This window comes from Chiloscyllium plagiosum, chromosome 10 (assembly GCF_004010195.1).
Source record: "Chiloscyllium plagiosum isolate BGI_BamShark_2017 chromosome 10, ASM401019v2, whole genome shotgun sequence".
Taxonomy (NCBI): Eukaryota; Metazoa; Chordata; class Chondrichthyes; order Orectolobiformes; family Hemiscylliidae; genus Chiloscyllium; species Chiloscyllium plagiosum.
In genome coordinates this window covers 5,973,818-5,992,544 of record NC_057719.1, presented here as the reverse complement: position 1 = coordinate 5,992,544, position 18,727 = coordinate 5,973,818, and the positions used below count along the sequence as shown (strand labels likewise).

Here is an 18,727-nt window from a genome sequence, read left to right as displayed (position 1 = left end):
TGACTTGTCCGGACTTGTCCGACCTGCCCAGCTCCTTTTCCACCGATCCACTCCACCCTATCCTCCCTGACCTATCACCTTCATCCCCTCCCCCACTCACCCATTGTACTCTATGCTACTTTCTCCCCACCCCCACCCTCCTCTAGCTTATCTCTCCACGCTTCAGGCTCACTGCCTTTATTCCTGATGAAGGGCTTTTGCCCGAAACGTCGATTTCGAAGCTCCTTGGATGCTGCCTGAACTGCTGTGCTCTTCCAGTACCACTAATCCAGAATCTGGTTTCAAGCATCTGCAGTCGTTGTTTTTGCCCTCAATAAAGCCTAGCTCGCCACTCAGTTCAAGGGAAATTACTGTACATACTTGAGTAATAGTTAATCTCCCTAAAAGTTGATCCTCTATTTCTGGCTACAAAAATCTGGAATTTTCCTATATCTCATGTAAAGGTTGACCCTAGTTCTTCACAGATAACACTTCTGAGTCAGTGTGCCGGCTGTCCCTCTTTCCGGACTTTCCAGTCTGCTGGTCATCCTGCTCTGCTGCAGGTCTTCCAGTCCACTGACCATCGCGCTCCACTCCGCGTCTTTAGAACTACCGTAATTCTTTTTTTAATTATTTGTTCAGAGATCAATTGAGCTGCTGCTAATGATATGGCATGAATTTTAGCCACTTAAAAGTAGCATCCATGTAATAGTTGACCATATAAATTTAACCTTGAAAGGTACTCAAAAAATGTGACTATTACTTGAGTATATATGGTAGAAATATATGCAACAAATGCTTATTTTGGCAGTGACAACCACATCCAACAAATAATTTTTTTTAAATCTAAAAGATCCAACAAGAGACTTGGCTGACTAACATTAAATTTGAAATGGTGTTTGCACCACAATAGGTACAGAATTAAATAGCTTTTCAGGCTATTTTGTGGAATTGAAGTCCACATTTGTCTTCTTGTTTGCAAAATAAAAGTCGATGGATCTCAATCTCAAAATCTTCAAATGTTTCCAGCATCTGATGTCTTTGTGAAAACAATGTTCCATATATATAATATCTTGCTTGCATAAAGAACTTAATTCCTAAATGAATTAGTGCTAATTTTAAGATTTCACCCTCTTGTTCTGAATTTCCCCAGTGACAGTGCTTCATCCAACTTATCGGTCTCTTTTATCATTTTAAATCTTGATTTAAATGAAGTCTGTTGCTGAAATATTAGATTCTGCACGTCCATACAAGACAGTTTGAGCTATACGACTCTACAGCATAACCTATTGATTTAAAGGAATGAGTTGAAGATATCTCAAAAGAAGAGCATTCCACCACTTGGAGGAATTAATTGTGGTTTATCATGTATCTTAACCAACAGGTTTACATCTAGCCAATAAATTATTTTTGGTATGCAATCACAGCTGTTTTACAGACCAACAATTTGCACTCTGCAAGGTCTCACAAACAGCAAATATCTACAAGAGCAAAAGACCACTTGCTCTGGAAATTTGAAATGAAGGTAGAAAATGATGGACTCAGTCAGACTCTGTGAAGGAGAGTCAATGTTTCTGATTCAAAATCTTACTTGAGAACTTCATAAACCATATTCAGACATTTTTTCTATTTATTTTCTACCAATTACGTGTTCAGTGACAGAAACATCGATTTCTAGATCAAAAAGAAATAATTTGTCACAATTTTAGATCAACAAATTGAAACCTGTAATAATCAAAAAAGAACCTCAGCAAACACTCCAGAGTTTACTCTTGCAAAAACTGCTTCTCTTTCGCATTTATTTCTTTAGTATAGAATGATACTGTGGTGGGATTTGAACCTTGTCCCCAGAACATTACCTGGTTCTCTGGATTAGTAGCAACAATATCACTACAGCAACAAGGTCTCCACTAAGAGGATAATATGCAATGCGTAAAATAAGTATAGTCTAATAGCCATTACAGACACATGGCTGGAGAATCACATGGATTAGGACCTGAATCTTGAATGGTACAGAACATTTAGGAATGCCAGGGAAGTAGCAAATTTGAAGCATGGCTCTGTTAATCCAAGGAGAAAGTGAGGGCTGCAGATGCTGGAGATCAGAGCTGAAAATGTGTTGCTGGAAAAGCGCAGCAGGTCAGGCAGCATCCAAGGAACAGGAGAATCGACGTTTCGGGGGGCTTATGCCCGAAACGTCGATTCTCCTGTTCCTTGGATGCTGCCTGACCTGCTGCGCTTTTCCAGCAACACATTTTCAACTCTGTTAATCCAAGACAAGGGAGACTTTAAGTTCAAGTAACTAAGGTGTGAAGATATTTGGGTCAACACAAAAAGTCACTTGTGGAAGAGATGTACAGACCTCCTAATGAAACCACCCAGTAAGGGAAGGAAGAAAGAGAGCTTATCAGAAAAGCACAGCACTAGTTATGGGAGATTTTAATTTACATAGACTGGAAATTTCAGATGGGCAAAGTTTGCCTAGTTGAAGGGTTCATAGAATACTTTCAGTTTAGTTTTTTAGAACAGCATATTCTGGAGCTAAGTTAGCAGGTTATGCATGCAATGAGATAGTTAATTAATGAGCTTATGTTGAAGGAACTCCTGGGTAGCAGCGACCATAATGTGATTGAATATTACATTCAGTGAGTTTAAAGGAAAGAGAATTGGGTGCAAAATAAAATATAAAAGTGCATGAAAGCAGAATTATCTATAGTGAATTGGAAAATTAGGTTAAAGGAAAAGGTAACAGAGATGCAGTGGTAGAAAGTGAAGGGGATATTTCAGAATACACAGAACAGACGTATTCCAATAACTTAAAATCTATTCCAAGGCATATACCCATGATCTCGTTAAGTACAGATATTAACGATATTATCAAGCTTAAAGAAAAACATATACTATGCAAGGACAGATGGCAGGTCATAAAATTCAACTGAATATAAAATTAGCAAAGAATGACCAAAAAATTAAAAATGGAAAAATAGAGTATGACAAAGCTACCCAGACATATAAAAATAGATAGTAAGAGTTCTGTAAACATTTAAAGAAAAATGAAGTTAATAATGTTAGCATTAGTCCTATAGAAAGTGAGACTGGAAAATTAATGGAAAACAAGTAAAATGAACTGAACAGACATTGTGCATTATTCTTTACTGTTGAGTATACAAGTAACATTCCAAAGTGATAATTAATCAGGAAATAGAAGGGAGGGAAGAACTCAGGAAAATTATAATCACCAGAGGAATGCTATTGAATAAATTGTTGGAGCTGTGGGGCAAATAAGTGGCAAGTGGTCTGGTTGGACTTCATCTTGGGGTCTTGAAAGAAATGGCTAGTGTGATATTTGGCGCATTAGTTTTAATATTCAAAAACTCTTCTGATTCAGGGATAGTCCAGTTAGATTGGAAGATAGAGAAAACTCCACTTAAAAAGGGAGGCAGACAAAAAGGAAACTATAGGTCAGTTAATTTAACATTTGTCATAGTGTTAGAAGTTATTATTATAAAAGTTATAGCAGGGTATTAAATAATCAGACAGAATCAACATGATCTTTAGAAAGGGAAATCATGTTTGACCAATGTGTTGGAGCTCTTTAATGTGGCACATATGGTTTGGATGAAGGGGAACCTGTATATATATTCTGTACCGACATTTCTTGGAAGGCTTTTGATAAGATATGATATCAAAGATCATTATAGAAAGCAAAAGGTCATGGTGCAGGGGGTAGCATATTGACTGGCTAACAGGAAGAAGATAGTAGGTGTAACTGAACCTTTTTCAGGTTGACAAGATACAATAAGTGGTGTGTCACATGGATTGGTATTGGGACCTCAACAGCTCCCATGGTGATATGTTCCTTATCAAGCAAAGTCTTGATTTGAAAATTTTCATCCTCATCTCTGTTATCTCTGCCAGCCCCAAAAACCTTTGAGATCACCATCCTCCTCTAATTCTGGCCTCTTTTGTTTTGTCAACTCTAAGTGCTCTACCTTTATCTGCCTAGGGCCTAAGCTCTACAATAGCCTTTCTCTACCTCACTTTCCTCCTTTAAAGCCCAAGTATTTGACCAAGCATTTAATCATCTAGTCTTCTATCTCTTATGTGGCTAAGTGTCTTAATTTGCTTTATAGTGCTCCTATGAAGCACCTTGGGCATTTTATTATATCAAAATATATTTTAAAGAACATTGTTCTACACCAGATTTGCCCAAACTAATCCAAATTTACATCACTCCATTATCATGTTCAACCTATCTCTGTAACTTTCACCAGCCCTACAATGCCAAAATCACCCACAGAATTATCCATTCCTCTCAAACTAGCCTCTTCTGCAGCCATGACATATCATTAGTGGACTTTCAGCTTCTTAGTTCTCCCACTATTAATTTCCTTTACTAATCTTCTGTGTCTCTCCATCTCTGTCTGTCTGTCTGTCTCTCTCTCTCTCTCTCTCACACAAACACATTGAGCCTCTCCTTAAAGTCTCTCTCTTTAACCAAAGCTTTTGATCTGCTTGCCAACTATTTTATTTGGCTTAATTTCTATTTTTCCTTATGGATTTACGAAACAACTCGAGAAGTTTACCTCAAGAATTTAAGAAATAGAAGCATAATAGACTATATAGCCTGATGAACATGCTCCACTACTCAATGTGATAAAAGCTGACCCTGGCCTCAATTTCACTTGCCCACCTGCTTCCCATATCACTCAAAATCCCCTGAAAGTGCACAAATCTGCCTGTATTTACCCCTGAAGCATCTACCTGAGTGACAGAATTCCAAAGGTGCACAACTCTGAGTGAAGTAATTTTTCCTCTTCTCAGTCTTAATTGATTGGTGCCTTATCCTAAGACACTGCCTTCATGTTTTAGATTCCTTAATTAGTGCAACTTGAACTTTCATTTACATAATGCTTTTTCATGCTACTTTGCAACACATTGCTCAGTGCTAGTATTCGTCAAATCACATACTTTCCAACTTACCATGAAGATGCACCAACAATGTTGGAAAGTTTTGCAGAAAATGCTCAGATATTTTGAAAGCAATGCATGTGTTGGGAATTTGCTTTGCTTATTTTACAATTGAATTTAACTTCACTTTCATTTTACAATTGAATTTAAAAAAGAAATCAAAAGAGTGGTGCAGAATCACTGCATGTTAACCTGCATGCAACCAAATCTGGGCCAGAGTCATCCAAGGGTGCATTGGTCCCTGCCTTGGCATACTGCTCTGCAAGGATGAAGCCACCTCAGACAGTGCTTGCTCCACTCTTGAGGCTGCGATCGACGTGGCATGCACTGAACCTGCAGGGGTGCAAGATAGAAGACCATTAATGTGTGACATCAGGCTAAAGCTTTACAAGGACTCTATACAAATGCAGAACTAATGAGACATTACAGTACTTCACATCATCACTCAACAACTACACACTGAAGCAGCTCTTCACTTGTCAATCTAAACTGTCCTTTCTGATATTTGGGGTTACATACACGAAAATCTGCCTCTTTAGACTGGGTTTTAACCTGGCCTCAAAATTTAAATGTGGCTCATTGTCAAATTTGATAATGTTTCTGTGAAGGGCCTCAGAACGTTTTGCTTCAACAAACATGTTATACGCATGCAGGATGCTGTTGTTTAATCAGAATTTTATTTTCAGTATTGCATTTTAACTGAAACTGCAATGAGCAAGAGACTAAAATACTTTAGAGTTTTATTTTTATTAGTGGTCTGGAAGAATACTAGTTAAATTATATTAATCGGATATATGATTTAACAATTAAATTACAAATGGAAATAAATGAATTGCAGGATTTGCAAGTGAATGCAACTAAAAATAAATAGGTTACCCTTTATTTCTCTAACAGGATGAGATTAATTGTTGATTCCTGATGATTTATAACCTATTAAAGATTTGATTTTAGCTAAAGCCTTTGATAGGATCACAGTGAAAGTAAACTGCAGTTGAACCCAGCAATCCTAACTCGATTTATTTTTGGCTAATTTCTCATTTGGTTAACAGTCCCATGGTGATGCTGCCTACGGTGCCTGTGTATATCCTGTACAGTTTGCAGTTTTACTCCAAATAGTCTTTTAGCCCGATGAAAACTGTTGGTGCTGAGTTCTGCTGCAATCTCCACACCTTTCTCAAATGCAAAATTTTTCAATGAATTTTCTTTTATAATGTTGGTAAAGCTTAAAACTTACTTATATTGGATTGCCTTTAAATTAGGACTTCACTGGTATCACACAACATTAGTTTGCACTTATATTGGCTCAAACTGTGCAAAATTAATTCCTTGAAACAATCTCACATCCAAACCCAAAAATATAAGTCACTCAAAGCTGACATTAGTCTGTAAATTAGCTGTACTTTATACATTGCTCACTTCCATGATGAACAGAGGCATCAATGTACTTGCTTCAGAACATATCTGTCATTTCAGAGGATACACTGTCTTCCCATCCTCTCACAGGGAGAATGATGCAGCAAGTTGCCAATGAATGGAGTGGAAGGGACGTGAATTAGTAGTTCCAGCAGCATAATATATAATTTTCCCCACAGTGATGCCCTCTTGGAGGGCAGACATGTCTGCAGTTGTTGGCCCATCAACTAGATCAAAAGACATGTAGAGGGCTTATCCAAAAGAAAACCGTATGTCTTTTGGCCAGGAAATATATTATGGTCTGTTTAGAATCAGATTTTCCAAAAAACCATAAATTGCAATAGGTAAAGTATTCTAAATACTTTTCAGCAGGGAATCACAGCCAGTATATTTTCAAGTGGACCTGGGGTGAACAGCTATTAAGTCAAAATAGAAATATGACTCCATTTTTCCTTGATTTGATAATGATATTGTAAAATAGCTGACGGTGAGTCAGCAGTCTTTTACATTTCAGCTGATCATTGGAGACAATGGAAATTAAAATGGGGAGAGACACAAACTAAGCTGCTGGCTGACTATCATCCAAAGGTTAGAATTACCCTACTTGTGTTTAACCCATGCAGCCAGTTATGAGCAGCTGCTTTATTGATGGAATTGCCTGGTTGCCAGTTATCCAGGAGCTATCTTTTATACGATCCTCTCTTCACTGACCAATGCCACAAAGGGGTCATGTCAAACAGATGAGTGTTGAGTTTTAATAAGGACTTTTCAATTCGAACCATTAACCTTTCTCTTACAATTGTGGGTTGCCATGATGTCTAGCATTTTGTCTATTTGTTTTGAGTTTATGGTTCTTTTGCTGTTCAATATGATGTGAAACCTACAGGTTTAACATAAACCTTTTTAAAAGGTGCTACTAATTTTAGGTCTCAAGGTATGAGATTTGCTTTAAACCAAGAAAAGAACAAAATCTAAAAATTAATCAGAAGTTATTCAGTTAAAAACAGGGAGCATGTCGTGTTAAATATCACTAAGAAAATGTGTTTTAAAATGATTGAAAATATCAATGACTTGTTAGACTCACATGACTGACACAAAGGGTCTGTTTCCATGTTGTTATAATTGTTATAGATTTTATATGTCATGTGTTTTCTAATACCTTAGTCAATTGACTAAGTTACTCTGGCTATATTGCCCTGCTTGCCTGGATTAACAGTTCAATCAATAAAACATTTAACTGCACTAACCTCTATTGATCGAGATCTGAATCCTGATATGAGAGAGATATGACTCATGCAAAATAAATAGACTTTAGAGTCGGACAGGCACAGAGAGACAAACAAAGCGGCTGTATGCAAATCAGCAGCAGCCCAGCAATGCTAAACAACCGCATGATATCAGCCTCTGAGCACATGCAGGGTGGGAGGGAGAGCGGGAAGAGGAGTACAGACTGTATCGCAGCATGATACGGGCAAGAGTTGCTGTATTTCACAGATTTAAGTCAAAAATATTGGCCGAGTGCATTCAGATCTCATGATAATCCAGGGCCTGAGGAGGCAGTGCACGGGATGGGGACAAACAGCCGCAGCCTTGGCTTGTAGCACTAGAACACGCTACTGCTGATGGAGAGTTAGCGTTCACATTCGAAAGTGGACGATAACGTGACTGAATCAAACCACCAGTAGGGCTGTAAATGAACTCTTACTTACTAACTGAAAAAAGGGAGAAAAAACCATGAAAGTAAGCATCTGGAGGATTGCCTTCAAACAATAAATCAAACCAGTAATTAAAATCTCATTAAAACCTCTCACAAGTAGAATTATGATTACTTTCAATACTTTTTAAGTGTTGCTGATCCATTCTTGAGTGCACGTTCAACCTCTGAGTAATAACAGGTTCAAGGAAGGAATGGACTGGATCACAGCCTATTTAGAGCAAGTCAATGGCAGATTTAGAGAAGGATAAATCTCCATTTCTATTGATGGCACTAAATAGTGCTGAGATATGGTCCTACAGCCCTCCAACATCTTGCTCAAATGATCGCCCTTCATGCCTAATGAAAGCCATCATGTTGTTTCATTGCGGGGAACACCAGAGTTAAATTGGGATATACCCTCACCTGACAGCCACACATACTTTATTTTAAAACAGGAAAGAGACCAAGAACAGGACACTGGCCCATTTATAGCCCAGGCTGGACTCTCTGATCGTAGCATACTCACTGCTTCCTTGTTGAGGGCAGTTCATGGGACATTCCTAGCTGGCATAACTATAGTTAATCAGTGCACTTATGGACATTGGTAAGCTCTAGGACTGAAAATCCTTCCCATTTTTGCAAAAATGCACATGCTAACAAGTGCTATTGATTAATGTGACTGGGCCACCTTCTCTAAACTGTAGATAAAACAGGGCATTTGAAAGCCTTTTCAAAATAAATAGGTGCATTCTGGCAATATTATTGATCCACATCATTGAGTTAAATGCATGAATTATTAAATACTGCCTGATAACATGTAGCAGTTTGTCAATATAATTTTCAATGTAGATACAGGTTATTAAAGGTTTTTGTGATGCAGTGGTAATGTTCCTATCTTTGAGCCGAGAGGCTGGGTACAAGGCACTGCCGTTCCAGAGATGGGCAATAATAAGATAGACTCTTCTGGTGCTGTGGTAGTGTCCCTAACTCTGAGCCAAGAGGCCTAAGTTCATATCCCACCTGCTCTTCAGGTGTGAAGTAACAGCTCTAAACAGGTTGTTACTTCAAAGTGTCATGGATGCTGGGGCACTAAATTTAAGAAGGAGTTACACAGATTCTCACTTGGTAATGGGTTGAAAGGCTATGGGGAGAAGGCAGGAAAATGGGAGTAAGGAGTATATCAGCCACAATTAAATGGCAGAGCAGATTCAATGGGCTGAAAGGCCTAACTCTGCTTCTGTATTTTATGAACTTATGATTAGAAAATATCAGGATTCTTCCCATCCTCCTTTGGAGCTCGAAGAGTCAAAGGATAGATATTATCTTGCTCCAGTTCCCACTCTTGATAGATAAAGCTAGACAAAGAGTGCAAGTCTGTAACTGGCCGGTCAGCCCTGCTGATCCCTTGCTTACCTGAAACTGATCAACCTGTTCTGCCGTGATATGACACACCTATGGGCCAGGTGGCACTTGAACCCAGACATTTTGGCCCAGGAATCAGGACACTACACCATGTCACAAGACCCTTTGTTTTTTTTGTTTTTGTTTTTGTGCACTTCCAGTAAGGGTAGTGGGATCAGAACTGAGAATTCTGTCTACTTTTCACCATTCTAATCCATTCATACTGAAGGCCAATCAAACATTAATTGTTTTGAAATCAGTGTTTTTCACTCTTGAAATTGTACAAAAGCATCCTTTAAACAATCACAATGTATAGTATTATCTTAATGGAGAAAAACTGCAGAAAGCTGCAAAGGGACTTGGGGAGGTACTTGTGCATGAAATATAGAAAGCCAGCACACAGGTGCAGAGGTAATTAGGAAGTGACCGAATAAGGGTAGGGGAGTCTTGCTGTAACTGTATAAAGTGCTGGTGAGACCACATCTAGGCAACTGTGATTTTAGTTCCTTTATTTTAGGACAAACATTATTTCATTGGAGATAGTTCAGAGAAGGTTCACTAGGATGATTTTTGATCTGGAGGGTTTGTCTTATGAATAAAGTTTTAGAAGAATTAAAAGAATGTGAGGTGATCTCATTGAAACATAAAGGATTTTTAAGGGGTTTGACAGAGTAAATGCTGACATGGGAGAGTCGAGGACCAGAGGGCATAATCTGAGAAAAAAGGGGTGCCAACTTAAGACTGAGATGAGGAGGAATTTCTTCTCTGAGGTTTGGGTATCTTTGGAATTCCTTTGTCACAGAGAGCTACAAGGGTAAAGTCCTTGTGTATATTTAAGGCTGGGATAGGTTCTTGATCAGTCTGGGAATCAAGGGTTACAGGGAAAAAGCAGGAAGGTGAACATGAGGGATGTTGGATCAGTCATAATCGCATTGAACGGTGGAGCAGGATCAAAGGGCTGAATAGGCGAAAGTGAGGACTGCAGACGCTGGAGATTAGAGTCGAGAGCGTGGTGCTGGAAAAGGAGCAGGAGGGCTTTTGCGCGAAATGTCGACTTTCCTGCTCCTCAGATGCTGCCTGACCTACTGTTCTTTTCCAGCACCACACTCGCGACTCAAAGGGCTGAACACCTTACTCCTGTTCCTTTCCTTACGGTCTTACAATCTTATTAATTCTGCATTTTGGTGTCCTCATCCTTCATCTACTTTATTTTGCTCCTGTTGTCATGCAAATTTGTAAACAGCAATGCATGGTTAAGTCTCTACATCTCATTGTTAAACTTATTTTATGTGCCACTAGGGTTTAATTGAAACAAAATATTGCGTTTGTCTGACATTTTCATCTTACATCAACTGGAAAGATGAAGAATATGCCATTCAACTCTAGGCTCTTCTCTTGCAGACTGGGATTGTGTCTGGAGAAAATATTTGAAGCTATATAATATGAAGCTAATAGGCAGATACTGTAGTGGTGGAGGTATTTTGAGTTGACTTGGTTCAAGTGAACTCCAATCTAATAAAACAACAGTTTTCCCGCAATTTCAAGTTAAGCCAAAAATCACATGGGGAAAATAAAATGTTAAAGTGCATTTTAGGGTGGGGTGGGGTTCACGGTTTGATATAATTTCTGCTTTTGCCCTTCTCAACTCTCATCTTAATGCTTGCTACTTAACAAAGTGTAAGCTGTTGATGGGGAGACCATGAACCACTAGTATTACAATCTACCAGTGCTCCCTCATAAAGACAGAGTGCGCTGAAGAAACTCAGCATGCTTGGTTTCATTTGTGGAGAAAGAAACAGAAGTTTCAAGTTTGATCCAACTCTTTTTCAGTACTGAATGGAGCTGAAGACTCGTATTTTTCATTCTACTGATAGAGGGGATGGAAGAGTGAGGAGAACAGATTGTGAGGATGTCCAGACAAAAGACAAAGGCCATACTAATGGAGATAATGGAGAAATAGAGATGGAATTGGGTGTAAATAGAGGATGGTAAAGAAAACTAGTGGACAGAGCCACGATTTGAAGTTGTGGAACTCAATAATGAGTCCTCGATATTGTAAAGGAGATGCTGGCCCTTCATCTTGCATTGAGCTTCATTGGAGCATTGCAGCACACCCGAGGAATGTTAGCAGGGGAGCAAGGTGGTTGATTGAAATGGTTAAAAGAAAGGGAGGTTGAGGTAATTCCGGTGGTCAGAGTGGAGGGGTCCTCAAAGCAATCACCCAGTCTGAGTTTGGTCTTGCCAACGTAAAGGGACACCACATTGTAATCAGTGAATACAACAGGCTAGATTGAAAGGAATGCAATTAAATTGCAGCTTCAGCTGAAAGGTGTAATTGGGCCTTGGATGGTGAGGAAGGCAGTGGTAAATAGGCATGCCTTACAACTTCCGTGATTGTGTGGGAAGGTGTCATGGCAGGTGGTGGGCATGAGGAAGTGTTAGGATTAATGTAGGAGTGGACCAGTATCACAGAGGGAACGGTCTCTGTGGAATGCTGATAGTGGAGGCTGGGGGAAGATACATTTGATGGTGGTATCCTGCTTGAGATGATGGAAATGACAGAGGATGTTCCTTTCAATTTGGAAAGTGAGGACAAGGGGAACTTTATTGTTGTTATGGGAGGAAAGGGAGAGAGTGAGGGTAGAAGGCCATAAGACCATTTGAAATAGGAACAGGAGCAGGACATTTATCGCCTTCAGCCTTCACAACAGGATTATGATCTGACCTTTTTCATGTAGATAAATGTGAGGTGCTGCATTTGGGGAAAGCAAATCTTAGCAGGACTTAAACACTTAATGGTAAGGTCCTTGGGAGTGTTGCTGAACAGAGAGACCCTGGGGTGGGGGAGTCTAGAACTAGAACTAGGTTTAGGTTGTGAGGGGAAAGATATAAAAGGGACGTAAGGAGCAACTTTTGCACACAGGGGATGGTGCATATGTGGAATTGGCTGCCAGAGGTGGTGGTGGAGGCTAGTACAATTGCAACATTTAAAAGGCATCTGGATGGCTGTATGAATCGAAAGAGTTTAGAGGGATATGGGCCAAGTGCTGGTAAATGGGATTAGATTAGTTTGGGATATCTGGTTGGCATGGATGAGTTGGACTGAAGGGTCTGTTTCCATACTGTACATGTTTATGACTCTATTACATCCACTTTCCTGTCCTTTCCCCACAACCCTTGATTCCACAGCTGATAACAATCTATCTCAACCTTAAATATACAAAAGGACTCTCCCCCTACAGTTGTGGCAAGGAGTTCCAAAGGCTCTCAACCCTCAGAGAAAAAATTCCTCCTGAACTCAAGCCTTAAATCTCAGAATATGTCCTCTGGTCCGAGACTCTGCCATTAGGTGAATCATCCTCTCAGCCTTTACACTGCAAAGGCCCTTAATTATCCAATATGGTTCAATGAGATGACCTCTCATTCTTCTGATCTCCACTGAGTACAGTTCCAAATTGTTTAGCATTTGCTCATAAAATATAATACCAGAGATCATCTAGTGAACCTTCTCTGAATTGCCTCCAATGAAATGGTATCTTTTCTTAAATAGGTTGGCCAAAACTGCTCTCAGTATGTCAGGCATGATCTCATCAGCATCTTGTGCAACTGCAGTTCAACTTCCCTACTCTTATATTCCATCCCCTTGAAATTACGGCCAACATTCTATTAGCCTTCTGAGAAGTACAGAGATGGGTTAGGCATGGTAGAGAACCTGTCTGTTTGCGTGTGTGTGTGGGTTGGTTGGAATCTTCAGTTATGGAAAAAAGTAATGTCAGAGGCAGCTGTAGTAGGTGGCATTATTGGAACAGATGTGATGGAGATGAAGAAACTGGGAGGATGGAATAGAAATCTTGCAGGAAGCAGGATGTGAGGAAGTGCAATCAAACTTAACAGGGAGTCGGTGGATTTGTAGTAGATATTGGTTGATAGCCTATCCCCAGAAATGGAAAAGGTGAAGTCCAGATGAAGGTGAGAGATCCAATTCCAGATGAGAACAGCAAGCAGCACGAATGACATAATTGATGTACCGGAGAAAGAAATGTAGGTGGGTGCACAGAGCAGAACAAGGAGTGTTCCACATATTTCATAAGGCGACAGACATAAGTAGGACCCAGTACCCACAACCACACCTCTGACCTGAAGAAAGTGAAATGAGTTAAATGAAAAGTTGATTAAAGTGAAAATAAACTCAGCCACATAAAGGAGGGTGGTGGTGAATGGGGACTGTTTTCAAGGATGAAGCAAAAAGCCTTCAGACCTGATGGAGGTAGAGCTCCCTCTAAATTGCACAGGTACATGACCGTGTGGCAACTTAAGAACATACCGTGCAGGCAATACGCACACTACAGGTGATTAACTCACCCTTTAAATGCGTGTAGGTGTGGCTATTTTAAAAGGCCCAGTCAAAGCAGGCCATACACAACAAAGAGAAATTCCAGAGAACATAGCACGTCATCCTCCCCTCCTCCCTTGCCCACTTCTCCCATAATGATCTTATGTTTTCTAAGACCCATGAACTGTCAGTTGGCCAGCCACACAAACCAGGAGGAAGACATAACACTGCACCAGACCACTGAGAAAGCAGCAGTCCCACTTGACCTGCTCAGATACTGCACCTGTATGTAGAGGCTAATAGAAAGCTGTATATGGTGAGTCACTGGGGATGACTAGGCTGTGGCCAGACCAGGTGAGAAAAAAACAGCTAATCTCCTAACTCTCTGGAGGGTAAGGATACAGATGGCTTCTTTGCAGAAAATGTGCACAATGCATAGGCTGGTTTTCCAGGGTTTCTTATCATCCTTTCCAACATGGAAATGGTGGCCAATTTCAAGGCAGCAATTGCAGACCCACCCATGTTGCAGCAGCATGTGGCTGCTATCTCAACTTCCACTTTAGGAATGGCAGAAGTTACACAGTACTTCAGTGCTCAGTGGAAACTCAGATGGAGATCTGAAAACCCAAGCCTATTGCCATCATGGTCGCGAGACAGAAAGAGAAAGAGGGAGAGAGAAAGAGAGAGAGAGAAAGAGAGAGAGAGAAGAGAGGGAAAGAGAGAGAGGGGAAAGAGAGAGAGAGAGAGCAGGTTGTTGGCTGAGCAAAGAGAGAAAGAGTTTGAACCTGAGAATTTGCGATTTAGTCAGCAAAGTCAGGTTAACAGGATGGAGGTTAAAAGAGAAGGCAGTGATATATACAAATATGTCAAAGCTCTGCCACATTTTGTTGAGAAAGATGTTGAAAACTTCTTGGTGTCATTTGAAAAATTGGCTAGGCAGATGGAGTGGTCCGAGGATTCATGGGCAATGCTAGTTCAGACTAAACTGGTAGGCAGAGGTAGTGAGGTATTTGCCGCGCTGTCAGATGAAGGGTCAGGAGATTATGAAGAGGTTAAACAGGCTATTTTAAGTGCTTATGAATTGGTACGAGAAGCATATAGACAGCGGTTCAGAAACATAAAGGAGGAACCAGGTCAGACTAATGTTGTGTTCGAAAGAATTAAACAGTCATTTTGATAGATGGGTGCGTGCTTTGAAAACAGATAGGACCTTTGAAGCTCTACAAGAGATTATTCTGCTGGAGGGGTTTAAAACTCACTTCCAGAGATGGTAAGAATTCAGATGGAGGAACTGAAAGTTCAAGATATGAGAAGGGCAACAGAGTTAGCAGATGAATACATGTTGGTGCATAAGACATGCTTCCAGCCAGAATTTCGTTCTGTGAGGGATAGAAGTTGGGAGAAGGGGAGATCCAACACTCCCGAAAGAATGAGTAGAAAACATTGGTAATAATTTACCACTTGTTAAAGAAGCGCAAGAGGGTGAACAGAAGGTGAAAAGCCTCAGGTGTTTTCACTGTAATGGAGTGGGACACAGTAGATTACAGTGCCAGTAGTTTCAGAAGGGCACTGGGAAAAGGTGTTTTCACTGCCAGAAGGTGGGACATGTGAAGACACAATGCTGGTCGTTAAAGAAAGGCACTGTGGGAAAAGATGTGGTAATAGAAGCTAAGCCAGTGGCATTAGTGAAGGTAGTAAAGGAGACCCCAAGAAGAGCTGAGGAGCTGCAGGACAGTGCACAGCCTAGGCAGGGGCTGGAAATGGAGATTGTGCCTGATCTCTACAAAGAATTTGCCTCTGTGGGTAAGGTTTACTCAGAAAGAACAGGGGCAGAAGGACAAGAAGTTATAATTTTGAGAGATACAGGATCTAACCAGTTGCTGATAGTAAGGGATGAGCAAATGTGCACTCTTTCTGATTTGTTGCTCGAGTGTGTGGTAATTTGTGGGATAGATGGACAGAAATTTAGAGTTCCCTTATGTAAGATCAGGTTGGAATGCCAACTCAAGACTGAGAAAATAACAATGAGAGTGATTGCAAAGTGTCAGTTCTAGGAATTCAGTTTGTTCTTGGGAATGATCTGGCAGAATCCAAATTGGGAGTGACACCACTTGTTGTGGAGAAGCCGAAGGAAGACCAAGAAACTGAGGAGTTAAAACAGAAATATCCTGGTATTTTCCCGGACTGTGTAGTAACTAGATCCCACTATCATAAGTCACAGCACAAAGCGAAAACGGAAGAGAAAGATGAAGGAGTTGAGGTTCAGTTTGCGGACACCCTGTTTGATGTAATGGTGCAGGAAAACCATGAACAGACAGAGGGTCAGACAGAAGTGTTTCATCCTGAAAGTCTAAGAGACTTACAAAGTGAGACAAGACGATAAAAGATATATATGTGAATGCGCACTCCAAAATGAAGGCAGAGAATGTTCTGAAGGGTTATTATCTGAAAGATAGAATCCTAAGGCGGAAGTGCAGGTTAGTGCAGAGGAGAAACCAGAATGATTTGTCCGTAGCATAAGACAGGAGGTGTTAGGGGTAGCACATTAACTACCTGTAGGTGGTCACCTAGGGGTATGAAAGACTCAGGCTAAGGTACAAAAACATTTTGATTGGCCTGGAAGACACAAGGATATGATTAATTTTTGCTAAACGTGTCATACATGCCAAATATAGGTAAGCCATATGTGGTAATAAAACCAGCACCTTTGTTGCCAACGCCTGCATTTGAAGAACCTTTCAAGCGGGTTATAGTTGATTGTGTAGGTCCCCCTCAACGAGAACTAAAAGTGGGAACCAGAACTTGTTAATGGATGTGTCTACCAGATTTCCAGAGGCATTTCCATTACGGAGTATCAAGGAAAAAAGGGTGGTAGAGGAGTTAGTAGCTTTCTTCACATGGGATGAGCTACCCAGAGAGATTCAGTTGGACCAATGGTCAAATTTTACTGCTAGGCTTTTGGGGTGGTATTGGACAGCTTAGGTATACAGCCCTTTAAATCCAGTGTGTATCAACCTGAATGCCAGGGAGCTTTAGAAAGGTGGCGTCAGACCCTGAAGACCATTTTGTCAGGATTACCCGAATGATTGGGATAAATGTATCCCATTCATACTGTTTGCCATTAGAGATGCCCCGAATGAGTCTACTCAGTTCACTTCCTCGGAGTTAATATTCAGGCATGAAATGAGAGGTCCTTTGAAATTAATTCAAGAAAAATCGCAGGACCAATATTGGATATCACACACTTAGGTTATATATCGGAGGTGAGGGAGAGATTGAGTCAAATAGGTGAGTTAGCTAAACAGCATCTAAAGAAGGCACAGTGTAGAATGAAGCAGGTGGCAGATAAAAGTACTGAGACTCGGACATTTTCCCGAGGGGTTGACATGTTTGTACTGTTACCAGTGATAGGAGATCCCTTCAAAGCCAGGTTTAGTGGTCCCTATCAAATTGAGAAAACGTTGAGTCAGGTGAACTATCGAGTAAAGATGCCAGATAGAGAAAAAAGGTATCGGGTCTGTCATGTGAACATGTGGAAACCGTATTATACTAGAGGGAAAGAACTGGAGAATCAGGTGTTAGTTACTGCCCTGCAGCGTGAGGAATCAAATCCAGATGATGTGGATTTTGATGTGCCTCAAAATAGATTAAAAAATGGACAAGTCCTTGAGGAGTGGGATAGGTTAGTAAGCTATCTGTCTCACGAGCACAGAACGCAGTTGAAAGATTTGTTACTGCAGTATAAGGACATATGGAAGAATCAAATGGGGCAGATTAATGCTATTGTACAAGCAGATGTAGGAAATACTGCTCCTATAAAACAACACCCCAATCGGTTTAATGTGTGGTTACTGGCAGGTACCTTTATCAGAGTCGGCAAAATAAATGTCCGTGTTTGTAACCCCAAATGGGTTATGTCAATTTAAAGTGATGCCCTTTGGAATGAAGAAAGCACCTGCCACATTCCAAAGACTCATGAACAGAGTTGTGGCTGGGTTAACAAACTGCGCAGTATATTTGGATGATGTAGTGATCTTTAGTAAGTCCTGAAAGATCACTTGGTACAGTTGGCAGAGCTCTTTGAACAACTATGAGAAGCAAAAGTGGCGATTAACTTAAATGAAACTGAATTTGTGAAAGCAGAGGTGATGTTCTTGGGTCATAACATCAGTCGTGGAAGGTTGACCTCACGGAACGCAAAGACAAAGGCTATCTAGGAATTTCTATGACCAACCTCAAAGAAAGAGGTGCTTTGATTCTTAGGACTCAGCGGATTCTATCGGATGTTTGTTCTAAACTTCAGCAGTGTAGTGGCATGGTTAACCGATTTGCTGAAGAAGAACACAATGTTTCGGTGGACAGAACAATGCCAGGAGGCATTCGACCAGTTGAAATCAATATTAACCATCAAACCAGTTTTAGCTACACCAAACTTTTCAAAATCTTTTAAAGTCGCTATCGATGCTAGAGACATAGGAGTTGGAGCTGTACTCCTACAGGAACTTGAGGATGGGACTGAGCTGTCAGTTGGTTACTTTTCGAAGAAGCTCCACATCCACCAGAAAAAATACTCCACGATTGAAAAGGAACTACTGAGTTTGGTACCAGCCTTACAACATTTTAATGTGTATGTCACGTACAATGTATCAGAGATGGTTGTGTACACGGATCACAATCTTCTTAAATTTTAGAATGCTTTAAAGACAAGAATATGAGACTATTTTGCTGGAGTCTTACATTACAGACTTTTAATTTAAAAATCGCACATGTTGTGGGTCGTAAGAAAGTAACTGCAGATGCGGTATCGTAGATTTAACTTATGTATACGCACAGTTTGATGGGAAGACGTTAAGGTGAACTTAGATTAAAGTTATCAGTATGGTAGGGAATTGTGTTTAAAGAATAGAAAAAAAGAAGCCATCTTTTCATTATGA

The 18,727-nt window shown here is 40.3% G+C and overlaps 1 protein-coding gene across 2 annotated transcripts in view; it reads right to left on the bottom strand.

The window, feature by feature from the left end:
* The window catches only part of ttc7b (tetratricopeptide repeat domain 7B), a 355,708-nt gene that overhangs the window by 79,686 nt on the left and 257,295 nt on the right, over positions 1 to 18,727 (bottom strand). The window contains exons 18-19 of one of the 2 annotated variants that reach the window (XM_043696948.1): positions 8,073 to 8,123; positions 5,143 to 5,283 (exon numbers count right to left, since the gene is read on the bottom strand). In XM_043696948.1, coding sequence (XP_043552883.1) covers positions 5,143 to 5,283; positions 8,073 to 8,123 — 192 coding nt within the window. The remainder of the gene's footprint in view (positions 1 to 5,142; positions 5,284 to 8,072; positions 8,124 to 18,727) is intronic. The other variant, XM_043696949.1, reaches the window with a different exon arrangement.